General features: G+C 40.1%; 2 protein-coding genes across 3 annotated transcripts in view; one reads left to right on the forward strand and one right to left on the reverse strand.

Annotated features, from left to right (window-relative positions):
• Positions 1–756: 756 nt before the first annotated feature.
• Positions 757–15,229, reverse strand: LOC311053476 (translocating chain-associated membrane protein 1-like 1). The gene is made up of 11 exons (XM_084069044.1): positions 15,098–15,229; positions 13,074–13,134; positions 12,582–12,700; positions 11,602–11,718; positions 10,941–10,999; positions 10,492–10,576; positions 8,800–8,870; positions 7,043–7,147; positions 6,478–6,621; positions 6,165–6,325; positions 757–5,702 (listed from the first exon to the last, which is right to left on the reverse strand). The coding sequence occupies exons 1-11, from the start codon at positions 15,215–15,217 to the stop codon at positions 5,629–5,631; spliced, it is 1,116 nt and encodes a 371-aa protein (XP_083925170.1). The 5' UTR covers positions 15,218–15,229; the 3' UTR covers positions 757–5,628.
• A 122-nt stretch (positions 15,230–15,351) lies between these two features.
• LOC311053474 (MYND-type zinc finger-containing chromatin reader ZMYND8-like) overlaps positions 15,352–18,714 on the forward strand; it is a 28,790-nt gene continuing 25,427 nt past the window's right edge. Inside the window, exons 1-2 of one of the 2 annotated variants that reach the window (XM_084069042.1) lie at positions 15,352–15,473; positions 15,606–15,735. The gene's annotated coding sequence lies outside the window, so the exon portion shown is untranslated. The remainder of the gene's footprint in view (positions 15,474–15,605; positions 15,736–18,714) is intronic. The other variant, XM_084069041.1, reaches the window with a different exon arrangement.

Below are 18,714 nucleotides of genomic sequence, written 5' to 3' on the forward strand. Positions count from 1 at the left end.
GGGGGGGGGGGGGATCAATCAAGATGTCTGAATCATTCCAACTTTAATTTAACCCTGTTCATTTACACGCCGTCCACGGACTGACTGTACCCCGAGTGCTGCAGCCATTCAGAGTATTTCACCGGGTGATAAGACAACGTTTCTGAGTGTCTGTCTTCCTGCCTCTGAGAGTAGTGATTTATTAATGCAGGGTCTGTATGCAGCTATGCCCCTGCAGACTGCTTCTGTCCCTCAGGCAAAAAAGGCTCTTCACTGCCCCCTGGTGGAGATACATGTCAACAAATAAGAGGACTCTCGCATCCCCAATCTTCTCCATCATTTCTCTTCCGTCTCCCATTGAGTGGACTGAATGGGGGGATAAAACTGTTCAGATCGGCTATTTTTGGCAATGAGATTTTGTGTAGAGGAGGGGGACCCAAGTATAGAGCCCTGGGGGACCCAGGTCAACAAAGTATATAGGGTTTAAGTTGTTAAAGGTCAGGTTGGGTCACCAGTCAAATCAATGAAGTGAAATTGGAGCACGGATCTAATGGAACTTATGCAGAAGTTGGAGAGATATACAAAATTTAATGAAAAGCTTCGTAACCTTCCCTTCTGTACTACTGATAACTTCCTCACTTGTTTCCATCAAAGCTTTAGGAATTGTCTGACAGTAGATTCACAGTGAACTTTGAAAGCACAACTTTGTATGTGTGTGCGAGTTCTTCGATCACATTGCCCTGGAGACATCAATCAATCTACTGGACCACGGAGAAGTTTGTATAATCAATAAAAGCTTTATTTAAACAAGAACTTAAAAAAAGTGACAAAAAGAAAAACAGAACAAGATAAACTCACAAGGAATTGCATAAATATATACCAGAGCATTTCAAGACATCAACATCTTTGAAAAGGAATATCGCAACACCTATGAACAAGCAGCAAAAAGAACTGAACAAGGACAGTGCATAAAGAAATATCAGAACATGACAATAGTATTTGTGTACCTGCTGGGTAGCTCTTTTTTGTTTTTTTACGCATCGCTTGGCCAAATAGATTTTTGACTGTCGCCATCTAGAGGCTGTTACAGATGATGCATTTTGCTGACATAAGTCATTGCAGTCTTTGCATTTTGTTTCCACTATGGAAAATCAAACAAACTTCACAGGTTTTGTATCCGGTGATGTCAGCTGAGAAGGACAAGAGAAATCGAGCAGGAACCACCCAGTGTAACAAGTGTTAGGTTGCTCTGACGTAATGCATATTATATAAAAAAAGTGCATTCCTGTGGGATTGTACAGGGTTTCTGTATCTCACAGAGAGGATGGGTGCATGGGAGGGGGGAAACGTACTGCACTGTGGCTCGTGTTTGGGTTGGTGATGCCTGATGAACGGAGGGGAGCTGTCTGGGCTTTCACCTGCAAAGCTCAAGTGTGGCGAGCAGGCGATCAAAGCCACGGAAACATTCCTGTGCGAGCCACCATTGTACGAATCAAACACAAGACAGACTCTTTTGCTGAGACTTTTAGCAAACAAGTGCATCACTAGTGTTCTATAGTATATTACGAACAAGTGAATACACTCGCAGTGTAGTGTTGGCCGAGCATCGTCGTTCGACCGAGTTTACGTTGCTCTAATAAGGCCATGAATTTAAACTCAATCATTATGCAAAAGATATTTTTTTTAACACACACCAACAGGTCAGCAAGCTTCATTCTTATATAAAACAAGTCATATCAATGTGGGTGCAAAACAAATATTCACACATGTACTGAACAACAGTGAATCTCAACAGTTTTCCCAACTCTATAAAAATAGCTTAAAAATCTGACACATTTTTTTTTAGTACAGTGTAGGGTTAAGTCATAGAATCTTTTCTTTTTCTGAGACAGTTAAGAGGCTGGTTCAGATGTCCTCTCCTACTTTCCTCCTGTGACACAGCCACAAACACAGGGCTTCAATATATGATGAGGAACAGGTCAATGGAGCCAAAACAAAACAAATAACAACATAAAAAGAACGACTTAATCCATTTTATCGTATGACATTGTTGTGCGAAAATAGCTGAGCTTGTAGATTGGCTATTTTTGCTACTTTGGAAAGTTTTTAAAAAATATTTCCGGCTATAGTGGCATGGCCAAAACTGGTTTGAAAGTGGTTAAAAAACATCCATGATCCTCCCTGTACCCCTTAGGATGAAGTCTCATTTATACTTGTCTCTCACCGAAAACAACAGATTTTCAAGTTAAAAAGTATTGTACAAACTATAAATTAGAGCCGCTTGACTCCCAACTCCAACTGCCTGCAGAGTAGGGTTGGGGTCCTTTAGGATTTTAACGTTTCCGGTTCCGCAATGATTCCCTCTTGACGGTCCGATTCCTTAACGGTTCCCTTAAACGATTCTTATATTTTTCAAACGGATCCTTACAGGGATGCAGTGGTGGAAAAAGTATTCCAATGTTTTACTTAAGTAAAAGTAGTATCAATACCGCAATGTAGAAGTACTCTGTTACAAGCAAAAGTCTGGTGTTCAAAATTTACTTGAGTAAAAATACAAAGGTATTGGTATCAAAATGTACTTAAAAGTACCAAAAGTAAAAGTACTGAAAGGTTTGAAAATAGCCGATCTACAAGCTCACAACGCATCGTGTTGTGAGCTTGTAGATCTGCTATTTTCAAATAGCCTATGTATAAAATAGGGCTAAAGTGGTTAATGTATGTTTTATAATGTAATAAGTTATATTTGCAAAGTAACTAAAGTTTTCAAATAATTTAGTAAAAGTATGATATTTGCCTCTGCGATGTAGTGGAGTAGAAGTAAAAGTACTGGAAATTGGAAATACTCAAGTAAAGTACAAATACCTCAAAATTGTTAAGTACAGTACTTGAGTAAATGTACTTAGTTACTTTACACCACTGCAGGTATGTACGTGTCCATTTGGTTCCATTTGCATACTCTCAAGAGTTATGGTGGTCCTTGAAATTAAAACATTTGAGAACCACTGGTATTGTAATTGTATAGCAGACGTGAAGCCGACATACCAGCTCTGACAGTGTGATAAACCGGAACCGTGAACATGGAACCGATTCGGGTTCCTTAATGTTGTATCCGGTTCCGGATCCAGAAATGTCATATTTCCATCTTTTAACCACTTTCAACCTGGTGTCCCCATTTTGGGCACAAAGTTTTCGAAAATGTTTGAAATGTTTAAAACATTTTCAAATAGCTAAAATAGATTATCTGTATTGAGAGCTTGTAGATCTGCTATTTTTGCTATTTGTGATTTTTAAATTATACAATTATTTATGGCCTGTTTTGGCCATATGCATTATATATTTTGATTATTGGTGCTGGTCACTGTCAGTAAAGTTTTTGTGCATTTCAGTAATAGGCTTTGTATATTTAAGTAATTTATATTCCCTGTGCAATTTTTGTTTATATACAATGTTCAATTAAATAATGAATTGAAATTATTTGTATGACAATTAATTAAGTCAACTAAAATGTCTTGATGGTGACAACCCTAGTGTCCCTTAGCAATGTCAGAATCACTGGAAAGGTGAAGTGGGACCCACACGCACCCCACATTTGGCAAAAAGAAGTTGCGGTCTCTCTCACACAGACACTAAACACACAGAAGAAGCATTTAGTAACCAATGCCCCAGAGCATGTTTGCCGATGCAAACATGTTACAAACGTATCTTGGGAAACTAGAGGAAACAAAAGAAAGTTTTTTTTTCTTTTTTTAAAGAAAAAAAAAAGGATACAATTACGCATGACACACAGCAAACAAACAAGGCAAGAGTTGGTACACAGATTGTCATATGTCATGCTATGCACACAGGCAACAGCAAAATAACAACCAAAAAGATATACTAGTGAAATGTATAATAATGCCATTCAGCAATCATGGCAACAAACATTACATAATGAACTAGTGCAATGCGCGCACAGGCACGCACGCACGGACGGACGGACGCATGGACGCATGGACGCATGGACGCATGGACGGACGGACGCTTGCACGCACGCAGACATACAGACTCCACCCAGGAACACTTATATCTCAGAATGGGAAGAAACTTCGCGTTCAAGTGGTGAGCAGCTTGTCCCCTGATATCCCAGAATAGCAAAAGACAGAGAAGAAGGCAAAAATGGAACCGAATAACCCAAAGCAGAACTGGTGACATGGACCACTGACATTATAAGGACACTTGGAGGAGGATTGTATTGTTTGGATTAACTGAAAGCAGTTGCTATGTACTGCATGTCAGTCTGGTCTGCTAATATAGTAGCTATCCAAAGCATATAAAATAATACCTATAGTATATGACAAAAATAAATCAAACCTCTTGCAGCAGTTGTAAAAAGGCCACTGAACGCGCATGTGTGTGTGTGTGTGTGTGTGTGTGTGTGTGTGTGTGTGTGTGTGTGTGTGTGTGTGTGTGTGTGTGTGTGTGTGTGTGTGTGTGTGTGTGTGTGTGTGTGTGTGTGTGTGTGTGTGTGAGAGAGAGAGAGAGGCAAACTCAACAGCACAGTTAAAAATTATCCATAAAACCTTTTTAAGCTTTGTCGTACCATCATGCATTGACATTATCACAAGACTGAAATGCAACCTCATTCCGTTTTCTGGCTCAAATTTCCCATCATGCCATAACAAAGATTTATCTGTATGCAAACAGTTTAGCATCTCAGGATACAGTACAGCTTTCACTTGGTCTGTCTGTTAAAAGTCAAATTATCCCAAGATTAGAGTGAAGCTGATGGCCAGGCTGGTAATTCAACACAAACTAAAAAACAAATGAGTACAAGTGCCCTCAATCTTGTAACATAATAGATTTCATAGGGCAGAGGTAAGTCAAATAATGGCAGTAAATGATCAAAAAGGGCCTCATTCAGTTAACCTGTGACAGCTTTTCCAAATACCTCAATATAATAAAGCATACTTCCAGAGCCATTAAGTAAATCTTTTCCCTCAAATTTTGCTGACAACAGCAAAATATATATCAGATCCACCGTCCCTCCATATTTGGGCGAGACCGGCGTCGTCACTGACGTCATCAACATGATGTCCAAGATCCACAGTTAGACAGAGTCTTGTTCAGACACAAACCTGTTTAACAAGTTTGGCTGAATAAGGCCCTATTTAGACAGAAATACAGTATGCACAGATAATCTGTACACCGACACGTTGCGTTAAGTTGCCCTGAATACAAAATTGTGTCATCACTGTATAGTTACAATATTTCACTCACATCTCATGGTATGCTAATAGAAATCGAGTTATGTCAGATCACAGAGGAGCAACTCAATTTAAAGTACCACATGAGTGATCATTATTTTACACAAAAGGACACTTTGAATAACTACATCTATCCCGTTAAAGCATAAAAACCAGTCAACCATGCCCTGCCGAAAGTCTCAACCGCAGAAGCCAAGTGAATTATAATCTTTTCTAAAGGACAGTAATGCTGCAGAGAACTATTAAAACAGAGTCTCGAACCCCCAAAGGGACAGTTATTTAAGGTTTCTTAGTGCGCTTCAGTGGTTGTTTCGGGGAAAACGTAGAGAATTCTAAGATGGTGAAACTCTAGAATGTCACATTGACAGATAAATCCTCACTCAGATTTTCCTTCCGCCTTGCGACTCTATGAAGCTTTGGTTTTTCTGGCCCGTGGTGAGATCTTGTCTTCAGACTTAACGACACCGTTGACCACACCTCCTAGCAAGATACACATGAACACACAAATAAAGATTATCTCATGAACACAAAAAGGTACAAATCTGTATTTTAAACCACTTGAACCCTAAAGTTCCCATTCTGGGAGGCGAACATTCGGTGCAGATCTACACAATGTGCTGTGACGCACTGATACGTGTTGTGGTCTTGTAGATCTGCTATTTTCAGTGAAGAGTTTCGGTATACAGGGAAAAAAGATAAGTGGCCCAGTATAGTCCCCTTGGGGACTGCCTGGTTTGACGTCTAGATAGCATCCTAGTTACTTTGTAGCACTTAATTGTATTGCTTGAACTCTACTTACCACTACTGACCATTACCTGGGCCTATCGTTTGTTGTCTAGGGTTCATGCCATTTACTCACTCATCTGCTCAGTGCATAAATTGTAAATTGGATGAGTCCGTTCGGTTCATTTACTTCATTTACTATGGTTTTAGCAAACTCACCCCGGACAGGCTCCCTCTTGTAGGGCTTGCTCTTTGGGCTGACCGCCTTCTTTTTGTTGGCCTGGTTCTGGCTGTGTTCCCTCCACTTTTTCAGCTGGAAGTTAATGAATTTCCACATCATCCAGGCCTGTGTCAAGCAGATAGCTGCCAGACAGGTCATCCTAATAGGCGCGGAGAAGAAGACACAAGACAACGTGACATCTCACACAAGGTTCGAACGTTTGGACATTTGTCACTTCAATTTACAATCCTTGGAATGTCCAGAAAGCCCCAAGACCAGGGTGGGACCGGTTTAAATTGTGGCTGGATTTACCTGACTGTGAGCACGTTGAAGTTGCCTTCTGCCAGAGAGAAGCCCTGGTTCTCTGTACGGGGCAGTCCGAATCCAAACGTCAGAACGGAGAGTGTGAGGGTGAGGAGACGGGCGATGACAAAAAGTAACGCCCACAGAGTGAATCTAGCGAGGTAGAACGATAATCACATAATAGTATTACTTTGACTGAAGCGTTAACATGCATAGCATAAGGGTGATTATGGCGATGAACCCGGTTTAGATGTTTTACTCAAAACTAGTTTTTTTATTATTTGGTAAAAAGCTGATCTACAAGCTCATACGTGGATTTATTTCTTTTTTTGCCTACAATGACACACACACACACACACACACACACACACACACACACACACACACACACACACACACACACACACACACACACACACACACACACACACACACACACACACACACACACACACACACACACACACACACACACACACACATCTTTAATATATTTCAGTAAGAAATGACGAGGCAGACAAAGATCCCCTGCTTCTATGGATTGATGACTGGTTGGTTGGTAGTTGTCTCTTACCCCTTCTGCTTGTTCTCGTCGCTGAAGTAAAAGAGGCGTGACGCATGGAAGAGAAGCTCCACCAGGTAGTGAGGAACCAGCAGGACCAGGCCCAGTCGATGGAGGCTGAACACACACACACACACACAGACAACACAGCGCTCCATTAACCACATCCCTACAACCCAAGAGGTCCTGATATTTCTTATAGTATATCGTTACTGTCGGGCAGAAACCTCTCTGTATTATAACTTTTTGTGTTTTTCTTCGTGAATTAATGCCCTACTTGATCATACTACAGTGTCACACAAAAGTAGCAGATCTACAAGCTCAAAACGTGTGGCTTCGCGCCGCGTTTTGAGCTTGTAGATCTGCTACTTTTGAATGAGAACCCTGAAAAGTAACAGTTTTGGACATATGAGGTTTCCACCCGACAGAGACGACATAGTGCATAGTGAACGGCACAAGTGCATTTGGACGTGTCCAACTGCTAGTGAAATGGTAAAAAGGCGCACGGTGCAAAGGGGTTGGGTTTAGTCTCAAGATTTTGCCTGACCACAAATACTAAGAATGTTATTTAGATAGCATGTTGCTTAGATAGATGCTAGGTTTACCTGGTATCCTAGTTTCTTTGAAGCACTAAATAGTTTTCTTCTACTTGTGTGATTATCGTTTGTTGACTAGGGTTCATGCCATTGACTCTGATTTTGCACGTATAAGTTGCTTTAGATAAGAGCATCTGCTAAATGCCTACATTGTAAATTGTAATTAATCATGGGTGTGTTTTGGCCGTAACATGAATTAAACCGATCATCTGCCACAGTGTTTAAGAGCCAGGTGCAACTGCACCTTGTGGACTGCTATTTAAATAACAGATTCGGCAAGTTGGAGGAGAAGCGAACGATTCTCCTTCTTGGGAAAAAAGAAGGGGCCCAATATAGACCCCTGGGGGACTAGTTCAGATCAAGCCGCCCATGTGCGCAAAGATGGGGGCAAGTACAAAATACAAAATACAGTGAAAAGATATCGGGAAAAGTGAAAATACACAGGAAAGATGTCCTCACACATTTTAAACACATCAGGTTGTCTAGAGATGTAATGTTGAGTCCTTAGACAAATTAGAAAGTGTAAAAGTCATGGCACTGCATCTTTAAGAAATGAAAAACCACTGGGTTAGGGTTCAGAAGGCTTGGCTTTCATTTCCATGTTAGGAGGGATTAGGTTGCTTGACCTTTTGCTTTTATGGGGTCATATCAGGACAATATTAGGAATGTCACCAAGGTTGTCACAGAACGTTTGCACAACTTATTACCACATATTTTTATATGTGGTAATAATAATAAAAAACGCTACTACCATGGTGATATTCGGGAAGTATTTTGAAATCATCAATCTTATAGTCCAGAGTAGAAGTTCTGGGAGGAATATATTGCATAAGGACAATTAACACAATAAGTACAGTAAACAGATTTGTTAATAAATTCTCGGCGGTTGTATAAACATCCTGCTGTTTTGTTCCCCGTGGTAAAACGCACCAATCTGGCACCTAAGTGTGTTAAAACAAACAAAAGTCATAAATGGAAATAGCATTTTAACCTGGTGTGGTTTGAAACTTGTGTTTTCAGAACCACAATAAATGAGTTCATTGTCCTTCAGAATATAGAGCTGGGCAACGGTTAGTATTTATTACACAGTTTGGTCACAAACAAACAAACAAACAAACAAACCCCTTTGCTATTTCAGCTATTGAAGAGATGCAAAGACATTATTGGACTCACTTTAAGACGTAGGCACCAGAGATGTGGACAACATAAAGGCAAATGTAATAGAGTTGACGGGGAATGTCCTCCTGCAAAAAAAAAAAAAAAAGAGAAAAAATAAAACATTAGTGGATGTCTGGATGAGTTACAGTAAGTCTAATTTATGGTTTGGCAGAAATGTGTTGTGTGACATTTGACATATCGCTCGTCACTGTTTCACCAAAGCATAAATTAGGTTTTAGTGTTTGGTGTTACATTAAGTGTTGGTTTTTAGTACGTCAAAAAGGTTATCAAGCCTCAAATCATCCTACTACGCATACTTCCACTGCTGAGCAGCAAGATGGAAGAGCTGTTTTTACATTGATCTGTTTTAAAATGTTATCGGACGTTTCTGATGCTTTCTATCCATCAATTTACCCACTGTATTATAACCACTGCTAAAAGCACTTAAGGGTCCAATCCAGAAGTTATTTTAATGACTAAATTGTTACTTTAATGACTAAAATGTTACTTCAACCAACCTGTATTGTAGAGTATGTTAATGCAATATAACTAGTACATGTGCAGTGGTTGGAGGAGGTCTCCCTACTCTTCCACTGAGACATTTAGACCCTGATGTGGGGTAGGACACCTACTGGATGACAACTGCAATAAATAATAGGCTACTGCATGAATCTCACAGCACAAGATTACTTATTTTCTACCCATTACACACCCCATGAAGCATGGAATTCATGGAGATTCTTTTGTTTTTGTCGCATTACTAAGCCAATAATTTGATTACAGGCGGAAAGGTGCCTAATGTATCCGGTAGGAGACTCAAAGGAGACTCTTTGAGTCTCCTACCGGAAAGACCGCCGGTCTTCAAATTATTGGCTTAGGAATGCTACAAAAACAAACAAATCTCCATGAATTCAATGCTTCATGGGGTGTGAAATGGATAGAAAATAAGTCATTTTTTGGGTGAACTATCCCTTTAGAGGTGTCAGCAGTTCAAAGAGCAGCAGATAAGATATCAACAGTGCAGTGATGGTCATATGTCACAAACTAATGGCATTCATTCCATATTTAAGTGACAATCTGGATGTTTTATGTCTGTTGTCTCCCTCTTCTGATGAAGAGAGGTAATTGCAAAAATGTCCAAACTACAATAAAAATGTTGGGGCAACTAGCGTCCAATCCAGTGTGCCATCTGCTTCAAATAACTTTGTCAACCAGTCCTACCCGACACCAGGGTCTACATTTCTCAGTGGAAGAATAGGGAGACCACCTCCAACCAATCCAGATTGGATAAAATAACATTTTATTCATTCAAAGAAGTCCCGGATTGTAGCTTTAACCACATTTAGCCCCTATTCTGAGCCGAACATTCTGCAAAAACAGCTGATCTACAAGCTCAAAGCACATTGCAACGTGACGCATTGTGAGCTTGTACATTTGGCTATATTCAGAGATTTGGTGTAGAGGGATAAAAGAAGTAGACCAAGTATAGAGCCTTGGGGGACCATGGTCAACTAAGTATAAAGGGTTTAAGTGGTTAAGGATGAGTAACTTCATCAGACCCATACACAAGATGACTGTCATCCTTCAATACTTTAGGTTGGAAGTTGTGCAATTTCACATCAACACTACAGAGTCTGAAAATTAGTCAAAACATAAAATGCAATGTACCTTAAAATGTAAATACATATTTTTTTAAGCAAGACTTACCTTTCTCACTTTTTGAAAATACAGCTCAGGAAGTGCATGGAGCCAATAGGCAATTTGGCAAATATAGAAGAACTTAACCTGAAAACTACACAGAGGACAGAGGACAAGAGACAATGAATTGGTAAAGAAATTAAAGTAATCAATCCAATACATCCTGTTGTATGCATGTTGGGAATGGGAGTTAAAATTGAGAGCAAAAATGTAAAGTCAAATTGTAAAGAAAATTAAATAAATTATATATATGTAAACAGCTAAAATAGCAGATATACAAGCTCACAACGCCTCATATCATGACGCATTGTGAGCCAATAGATCGGCTAATTTCTTACATTTTCATACGGCTTAGGTGGTTAAAGTGTAAAACTGTTTTCATGTTCTTGATAACATTAAGTCAGATCAAGTACATTGGGATGAGCTCTTGAAATAAAAAGGTATACAATCTTACGTACACCATGCGCGTGTGGGGGTAACCTTCCCATAAGAACGTGGGATTACTCGCAAATTCCTCCTACCAAAGAAAGAAGACACACTACATAAGCTGGAGCACAGGCAGGCAAATGTCTGGTACTGTACATATGAAACATTCTTACATAAAGATCTAGCGTGCCATTCACTTGTGTTGTATGATCCACCAAGTCAGATATTTTGTTACAAATCTTACTTGCACTGAGCCATCAAGGCTGATACTGTATTTCATTGTAAAGAAAGTTGTCCGTGCTACGATGAGCTATCCAAGCAGATTTTGAAAATGTCCTTAGTTTTAGTCTTTGTCAAAAATAGCAAATATAGTTTCATCTCTACAAGCTCACAATGTGTGACATTGCGATGCGTTGTGACGTTGTAGATCTGCTTCTTTGCTATTTTTCTCAACCCCTCTCTACCCCGCATTACAATACAAAACTGAAACGAACACTAAAACTAATAAAAACTCAAATAAAACTAAGCCTTTAAACTAATCAAGCAAACCCACTTTAAAAATGTATTAAAACTAAACTGAAATTGAAAACAAAAAGTGAAAACAGAACAAGTGAATACGGAATAATACTAAAAACTAATGAAAAATGCAAAACTATAATGCCCTTGGGGCAGTCTCAAGACAAGACATCTTACCGCAGTTAGAATGCTGCAGCCCCAGATGAAGGAGGCCAGGTAGAACGCAGCCAGCTGTCCAGACTCATTGAACTTGCTGTGTTTGGTTTTTGACAGGTGCAACCTCCTGTTCATTTTCTGGAAAAAAAACAATGAAAGACGTTTTAATTAAATTTGATAAATTAATCAATATTTCCAAAACACAGTTGTCAGTGATTTTTTGTTTAGATTTTCTTTGGTTTTTGATTTGTATAAAATATTATGTGAATGATCCGGACTGTCCTTCTGCCATGACTTTGTTCAGTTCAGCACGATGTCAAAAAGTGACACGTAATTGTAGGTTAATGTTCAAATGTCCCTCTGTTATCCATTTACACTCTTTTTCAGTGCTTTAATTTTCATGCTGTACTGGGAATTTGATTTAAATGCTTGAAACTGATAATACATGTGTCATTAACAATTATATCCAAAGTTATTTCTAAAAGTTTAAAAGATTTGGAAAGCAATGCAATTTCCTCATTTGCTTGTGTGCATACAAGTAGACATTTTGGTTGGTCACAAATAGTCCTGCAATTGTTGATAAGAGATTGGCTGAAGAGATTTGTTGAGAAAGAGAAAAGCGGTCCAAGATCAGTTGCAATTCAGGTCTGTTTCAGTAAGACGAGGGTTTTTTAACCCATTAAAGAATGAGGCCGATTCTACTAATTCCTTCTAAACCAGTAGTTCTAAAACCTTTTCATGGCAAGGAGGACCCCCAAATTGATATAGATTTGGCTGCGGACGCCCATCTGAAAATGTGTTGTGCCAGGGGCCCCCAGAAGAGAAGATTTGTGTAAAAAAAAAAAAAAACACTTTCAAGATTTTTCTAAAATGTTAAAAAAATAGCAGACGTACAAGCTCACAGTGCGGCACAAAGTGACGCGCTGCGAGCTTGTATATCTGCTATTTTTGAATAGCCAACGCTAAAATCAAAAATAATGGTTCAATATCAGCATACTCACGTCGAGAATATATTCTTGTATCAAAGCATGGAGTATGACGGCGATGAGCAGGTAGAAAAACACAGTGGCCAGATCTTTAGGTCCATATTGGTAAAGGTTCGTTACCGCGGTCTTCTCATCTGCACACCACAATAGAACATATAAATAATAAACAGTTACTCATAACTGAGTCATAACATTGAGTCGTGCGATGTACAAAAGACTAGATTTTTTGTTAAATCATTGCTGTCGGGCAGAAAACTCCAATCTCCTTATTCTAACTTTTAGTTTTTTTGTAAATTAACGCCCTACTTGATCATACTACAGCGTCACACAAAAGCATCAAAAGTAGCAGATCCACAAGCTCGAAGCGCGGCGGGAAGTGGTGCCTTTTTGAGCTTATAGATCTGCTACTTTTGCCGTTTTTGAATTTGAATCCTGAGAACAGTTATGAGGTTTCCACCCCAACGAAACAAAATGATTATTGCTTAATCTGTGACCTTGCTCACTCACCGAGAACTTGTGTTACATTGTACTGGACTGTGATAAACATGATGGCAAACTTTGCTGTTACCTGCAACAAAAGAAAAGCATCAATAAGGTGACTCAGCGAGGAAAATGATGAGAGTATGATGTTAAACATTACATTACATTACATTACAGTCATTTAGCAGACTTTTATCCAAAAGCGACTGAATGAAAGTGCATTCAACATAGGTAGGCAAGAAAACTACCAATCACCAGAAGTGCAATCTCTTCTAAAACAAGCAACTAAGAGTATACTTAGCGCTAAGGTAAAAGCGCAATATATCAGCTACCTACCGATGAGACAAATAGGACGGGAGAGGAAATGATTCTGATCAAATAAAAAAATAATCAGAAAGCTGCATTCATCTGTAAATAACTGCATGTTTTGACTTCATATGGTTATGCACATGTACAGTACATAGATGAGTGTAGTGTACCACTGATGTTTGCCGGTTTCGCCGTACGTACATAGGAGGGAGAGCTATCTAGTTTCATTTAGAAGTGCTGCCTACAGTAGAACATACATAGAATATGTACAGCTAGCAGCAGCATGAGAGGGGGTTCAGTCAATAGCCACCCAATGCTGTCAGCTGAGAGGGACCTGGACTGGTGCTGGTCCTGGACCGCCACAGACAGACCCCGCTCCCAAGGGAAGACTGAGCCGATTCATTCATTCACTGGTAGAAATACAAAAATGTGCGAGCACAGCAGCAAGATGTGTGAACTGTTGCGATAAAAGAAGGTTAGCCAATGGAATACAACCACCCTAAGGACTACTAACCATTGAGTGTCCCGCACTATCTGTACCAAGTAGACCTCTAGAGTTGACCTACTGCACATGTAAACAGAGATGCTACCTTTAAACACATTTTAAATCTGATGTTTGTTTTGTGTACCATTTAAATAGTTTTGAGAAGAAATGCTGCTATTTGTCCCAAAGTGACTGCAAAATATTGCTGCTATTTGTTTCAAAAAGCTTTATACCCTGTATATATATATAACAAAGCAATGTGACATAGCTCTGTTTACACAATGCTGTACCCCCTCCAACTGTATATAGGGCCAACAGTACATTCATTTTCAACTGTTTTTTGTTTTTATCATGTCAAAAAAGCTCTTTTGAATTGAATGTAGAATAGAAGTGTATATGGAACAGATTGCAGATTCATGCACCTTACGCTGTAATAACGCAAGAACTGGTTGAAACGACATGATGTTATAGCTGTACAAGTGGGCCTCGTCTTCCCTTGGCAATGAAGGGAGACACATGAGAAGGTGTGTGTGTGTGTGTGTGTGTGTGTGTGTGTGTGTGTGTGTGTGTGTGTGTGTGTGTGTGTGTGTGTGTGCGTGTGTGTGTGTGTGTGTGTGCGCGTGTGTGTGCGCGTGTGTGTGTGTGTGCGCGCGCACACCAGTCAGCTGCTGCTCAATAAGCCACTTTAAGACACACTTCAACCGGAAATGGGTTGATTCTGCTATCAGAATTAAAGCTTGATTTTCTCCCTCTACCCATCATGCATCACAATACTTTATATACCAGACAACAAATAGCTGTTGTAGTGTAACGCATAGCTTTAATTTAACCACTTAAACCCCAGCATCCGTATTGTGGGGAATAACAGGTCTACAAGCTCACAACATGACGCAATGGCTATTTTCAGCGAAAGCTTTCCACCACAATAACAGAAAACAGAAAATACACTGGTATTGAGCTATACAGTCTATGGTATTGAGCCCTGAGGGACTCCGGTTAACCATATGGGGTGGTTAAAACACATAACATATTCTTAAGATCTATTCTACACTGTATTTTCCATTTTAAACGCCTAAATCGAGGAACCCATTAATCAATACACGTCTTACTCTGAAGTCCACTAATCGGAAGTGGGGTTCTTATTTAATCTGACTTGACGCTGGCCATGAAATCCACGACCACTAGCTAGCTGCAGCTAAACCTCCAACTAAACGCAGACCACACTGCACTCTCTCTGAGTTTCTCTCACACACAGTACCTCAAACATCAGCCCCAGGAGGATGATCATGGCCAAACACGACACCATATCCGCGTGATTCTGGATCACAAACTCGTGGCTCAGCACCGGCGGGCTCTTGTTCTTCTTACGGAAACCCATGGTGGTCTCTGATCTCTCTCTCCGATCTCAGCGTCACTGACAGGCAGACACTCACACACACACACTTTCTTCTTGGTGTCTTGTCCCTGCAGTGCTGCTGGCTGGTCGGCTCGGTTTGGCTCTGATCGGTTCTGCTTGGCCCGCCTCGGCTGATCGCACCACCAGTCCACCTCGTCCCCCCCGGATGGGTGGATGGATGGATGGATGCTGGCTGCTGATGCTGTCCCTGACTCCGGACCGATCAACGGCTGCTGGGGTCAGTAAACTAGTGTTTCTCGTGTGTGTGTGTGTGGGGGGGTGTGTGTGCGTGGAAAAAAAAAAGTCCCCCACCACACTACATCACACTAAAACGCAACACCCACTTTTCTCCCCCCTCTCTCTGCTAAAGCTATCAGAGTCAGATGACGACGTGCCCTCTACCGACCTGTGTCAAGTCAAGTGAGCGTAAATAAGGAGCGAAGCCTGCGTCAAGCTGGACCAACGTAAGCATTTTACTTCCGGTTGGTGATCAAAGAAAAGTAAGAAAAGTCTGGGTTCTAAATGTTACAAGCTTTTTTCCCCCTCAATGCAGGAATATGACTGCAACATGAAAGATCACACTTTTCTTTTCCATTCCCACTAAGTGACCATTTACTCATCCAACACATTTTTTTGCACTCTGTGCGTGTGTGTGTGTGTGTGTGTGTGTGTGTGTGTGTGTGTGTGTGTGTGTTAGCCCTAGAATGTCTGTGATCTTACATACATTTCAAGTATTCCAAATACACAGTCATAGATCCCCCTCGTAGGCGCGCTGTGTAGTGACGATCTGCGCGGCCGTAAAAGTGCTCTAAACTCCGTCTGTACTCAACCAATAATTAATTCCTAAGACTTGGAGTCATTTTTTGTCCTCTAGTGTCATATCCATTTGAAAGTTCTGGCAGAAAACGTGTGTTTAGTCAAATATCTCCACTTTTCCACGAGCTTCACACGGACGACTGTCTGGATGCGCTAGGGGGGCCGACTTGAGTGACGGACCGATTTACTTGTGTGGGTCCGTCACTCAAGTCGCGCCCCCCTAGCGCATCCAGACAGTCGTCCGTGTGAAGCTCGTGGAAAAGTGGAGATATTTGACTAAACACACGTTTTCTGCCAGAACTTTCAAATGGATATGACACTAGAGGACAAAAAATGACTCCAAGTCTTAGGAATTAATTATTGGGTGAGTACAGACGGAGTTTAGAGCACTTTTACGGCCGCGCAGATCGTCACTACACAGCGCGCCTACGAGGGGGATCTATGACTGTGTATTTGGAATACTTGAAATGTATGTAAGATCACAGACATTCTAGGGCTATGTGTGTGTGTGTGTATGGCCTACATGAAATTATAACGATAATGAAATAATGTACACATGAGACAACTGTTTTTCCTTCACATTCTTACATTTTTTGTGACCACATTTGGAACCATATACGTTGGTGAGGCGGAGGATAAGGTTTTGTACAAGCTCCAGAACCAAGCTTGTCATAAATAGGCTTACTTATTATAATGTCTTTATGATGGTCATCTATTTGATCCAAACATAAAGTCTGTTAAAAAAATAACATCAACAAACCAACGAAAAAACATGAGACAGCTGTTGTCTGCCATAGTTTTCTGACTTTTTAGAATACATGGCAAAACGTCAATGTTGTCATACAATGAATGAATGAATGAATGAATGTTTATTTCAAACATTAAAAAGACAAAATAAAATACAAAAATAATACGCAATAATAATGCATTAAAAACGGTAAAGACTAAAGCAAAACACAAAATAATGCACAATAATAATAATCATAATCTTAATTCCAATAAACAGACAGATTCTCAAAACAGACTTATGAGCCAAATGTGGCAGGACCAAATGAAATGGATGGGTCTTTGGCGGCAGCCTGTAGTATACAGGTACATGTATGGTACCGCATTTTGTGTGGACAGGGCCAAAGTCTTCCTCAAAGGAGTTTAGGATTTTTGTACAGGTTTGGGAAAATAGCAGGTAGTTTCTTGATTCTCTGTCTGTGCAAAGTCTGCAAACATGGTTTGTTTGTTTTTATCATGTCAGACTATTTTGATACTGCATGTGGGATGTTCCCGAGGAAGGGTGGATGGAGCGCTTCTTTTGGAGCGCTTCTTTTGGGTTATCATGTGATATCCTATTCTGTCCACCACAGCCAAAACAAATAGCAAGACAGCCCAACTGTTTTTTTCCTCCTATATCTGTGTGACGTAGGTGGCTGCTGCTTTAGGAGACCGGAAGTAGCTTTGGAGTCTATTAATTCCAATGGGAGAGTGAACATGAACAGAGCTTCTGACCCATTATTTAGTCCCATGGTCACTGAACTAAATATTGATTTGACCGATTTGCGCATGTGTCCCCTGGGTGCCTCTGATACGCTCATATATGGGCATATCGGTCGGAACGGCGGTCCCACGTAGGTGTAATCTCTAGATAGTAGTTTTCTCTAGGTAACATTTTCAAACAATAGTAGTGGAGTAAAAAGTACAATATTTGCTTCTGAGATCCTTGTTTGGGGACACTCTGTCAGATATATGGAGGGTGTAGCTGAACAGCTGTCTCCTCCGATACAAGCATGCCTCACTAATGGATCTAAAATTCTCCAAATATGGTTAATTCAGACAGAACACATATTGAGGAATATCAGGTAACAGTTGTCTAATGAGTACAGTCAATTAATAAAATAAATAAATAATGAGGCTTTATATGTTGATCAAATATGGCCCCATCAAGCTTGGTTGTAGGACAAGGATAACTGCAGCTCATGAAAACAAATATTAACACATTTGACTATCCATGTGCAAGCATCACAACATGGATATTAAAGGCATAATAACAAAAACAAGTAATGGTAGCCTACTCGTTTGGGTCCATTGTCATATAGCTAAATGTTCTGTCACTTGGTGAAACATTTATTGTAAACACATATTATTCTTGCGGATCAACCACCACATTTTCTTCTACAACAATTACTATTCACTTGTTTCCTTGACCTTGCCACCCAAAAACGTCCAATGTATATATATTTTAATTTATCAAAGATTTTATTTTGAAATCCATGGACCGGAAGTCGAATGCTTACGACATTCTGACATGACGTGAGTTTTGTGGTTAATTGACGGAAGGCCCCTCCCACTCCAAGACCCATTCATGAACCGCCCATTGGCGCTGACGTAAACAGAGAGCCCAGTTGGTAGTAAATCCCATCGTCTGGAGGTACGGTCGTGTTGTCATTGGCTAGTTTTATTTATGTACTGTATTTGACGTTAAGGTCAGTTACATGATTGATTGATTGATTGATTGATTGATTGATTGATTGATTGAATACTTTATTAAGAGTTTGTAGAAAAAAGCACAGGGGTACAGTTGAAGAAAACATTATGGCTAGTTGTTTCCATTGTTGGGGTCCTGTGTATTCAATTCATCGAAACATTTAAGGACAAACAATAATATACAATAC

The sequence above is a fragment of the Gymnoscopelus microlampas genome (genome assembly GCF_963454915.1).
Source record: "Gymnoscopelus microlampas genome assembly, chromosome: 10".
NCBI classification, from domain to species: Eukaryota; Metazoa; Chordata; class Actinopteri; order Myctophiformes; family Myctophidae; genus Gymnoscopelus; species Gymnoscopelus microlampas.

Coding starts and splice junctions, on each gene's coding strand:
- LOC311053476 (XM_084069044.1), bottom strand. CDS start 15,217: ATGGGTTTCCGTAAGAAGAACAAGAGCCCGCCGGTGCTGAGCCACGAG. Junction 13,135..15,097: donor TCCTGGGGCTGATGTTTGAG/GTACTGTGTGTG, acceptor CTTTTGTTGCAG/GTAACAGCAAAGTTTGCCAT. Junction 5,703..6,164: donor CAAGAGGGAGCCTGTCCGGG/GTGAGTTTGCTA, acceptor GTATCTTGCTAG/GAGGTGTGGTCAACGGTGTC.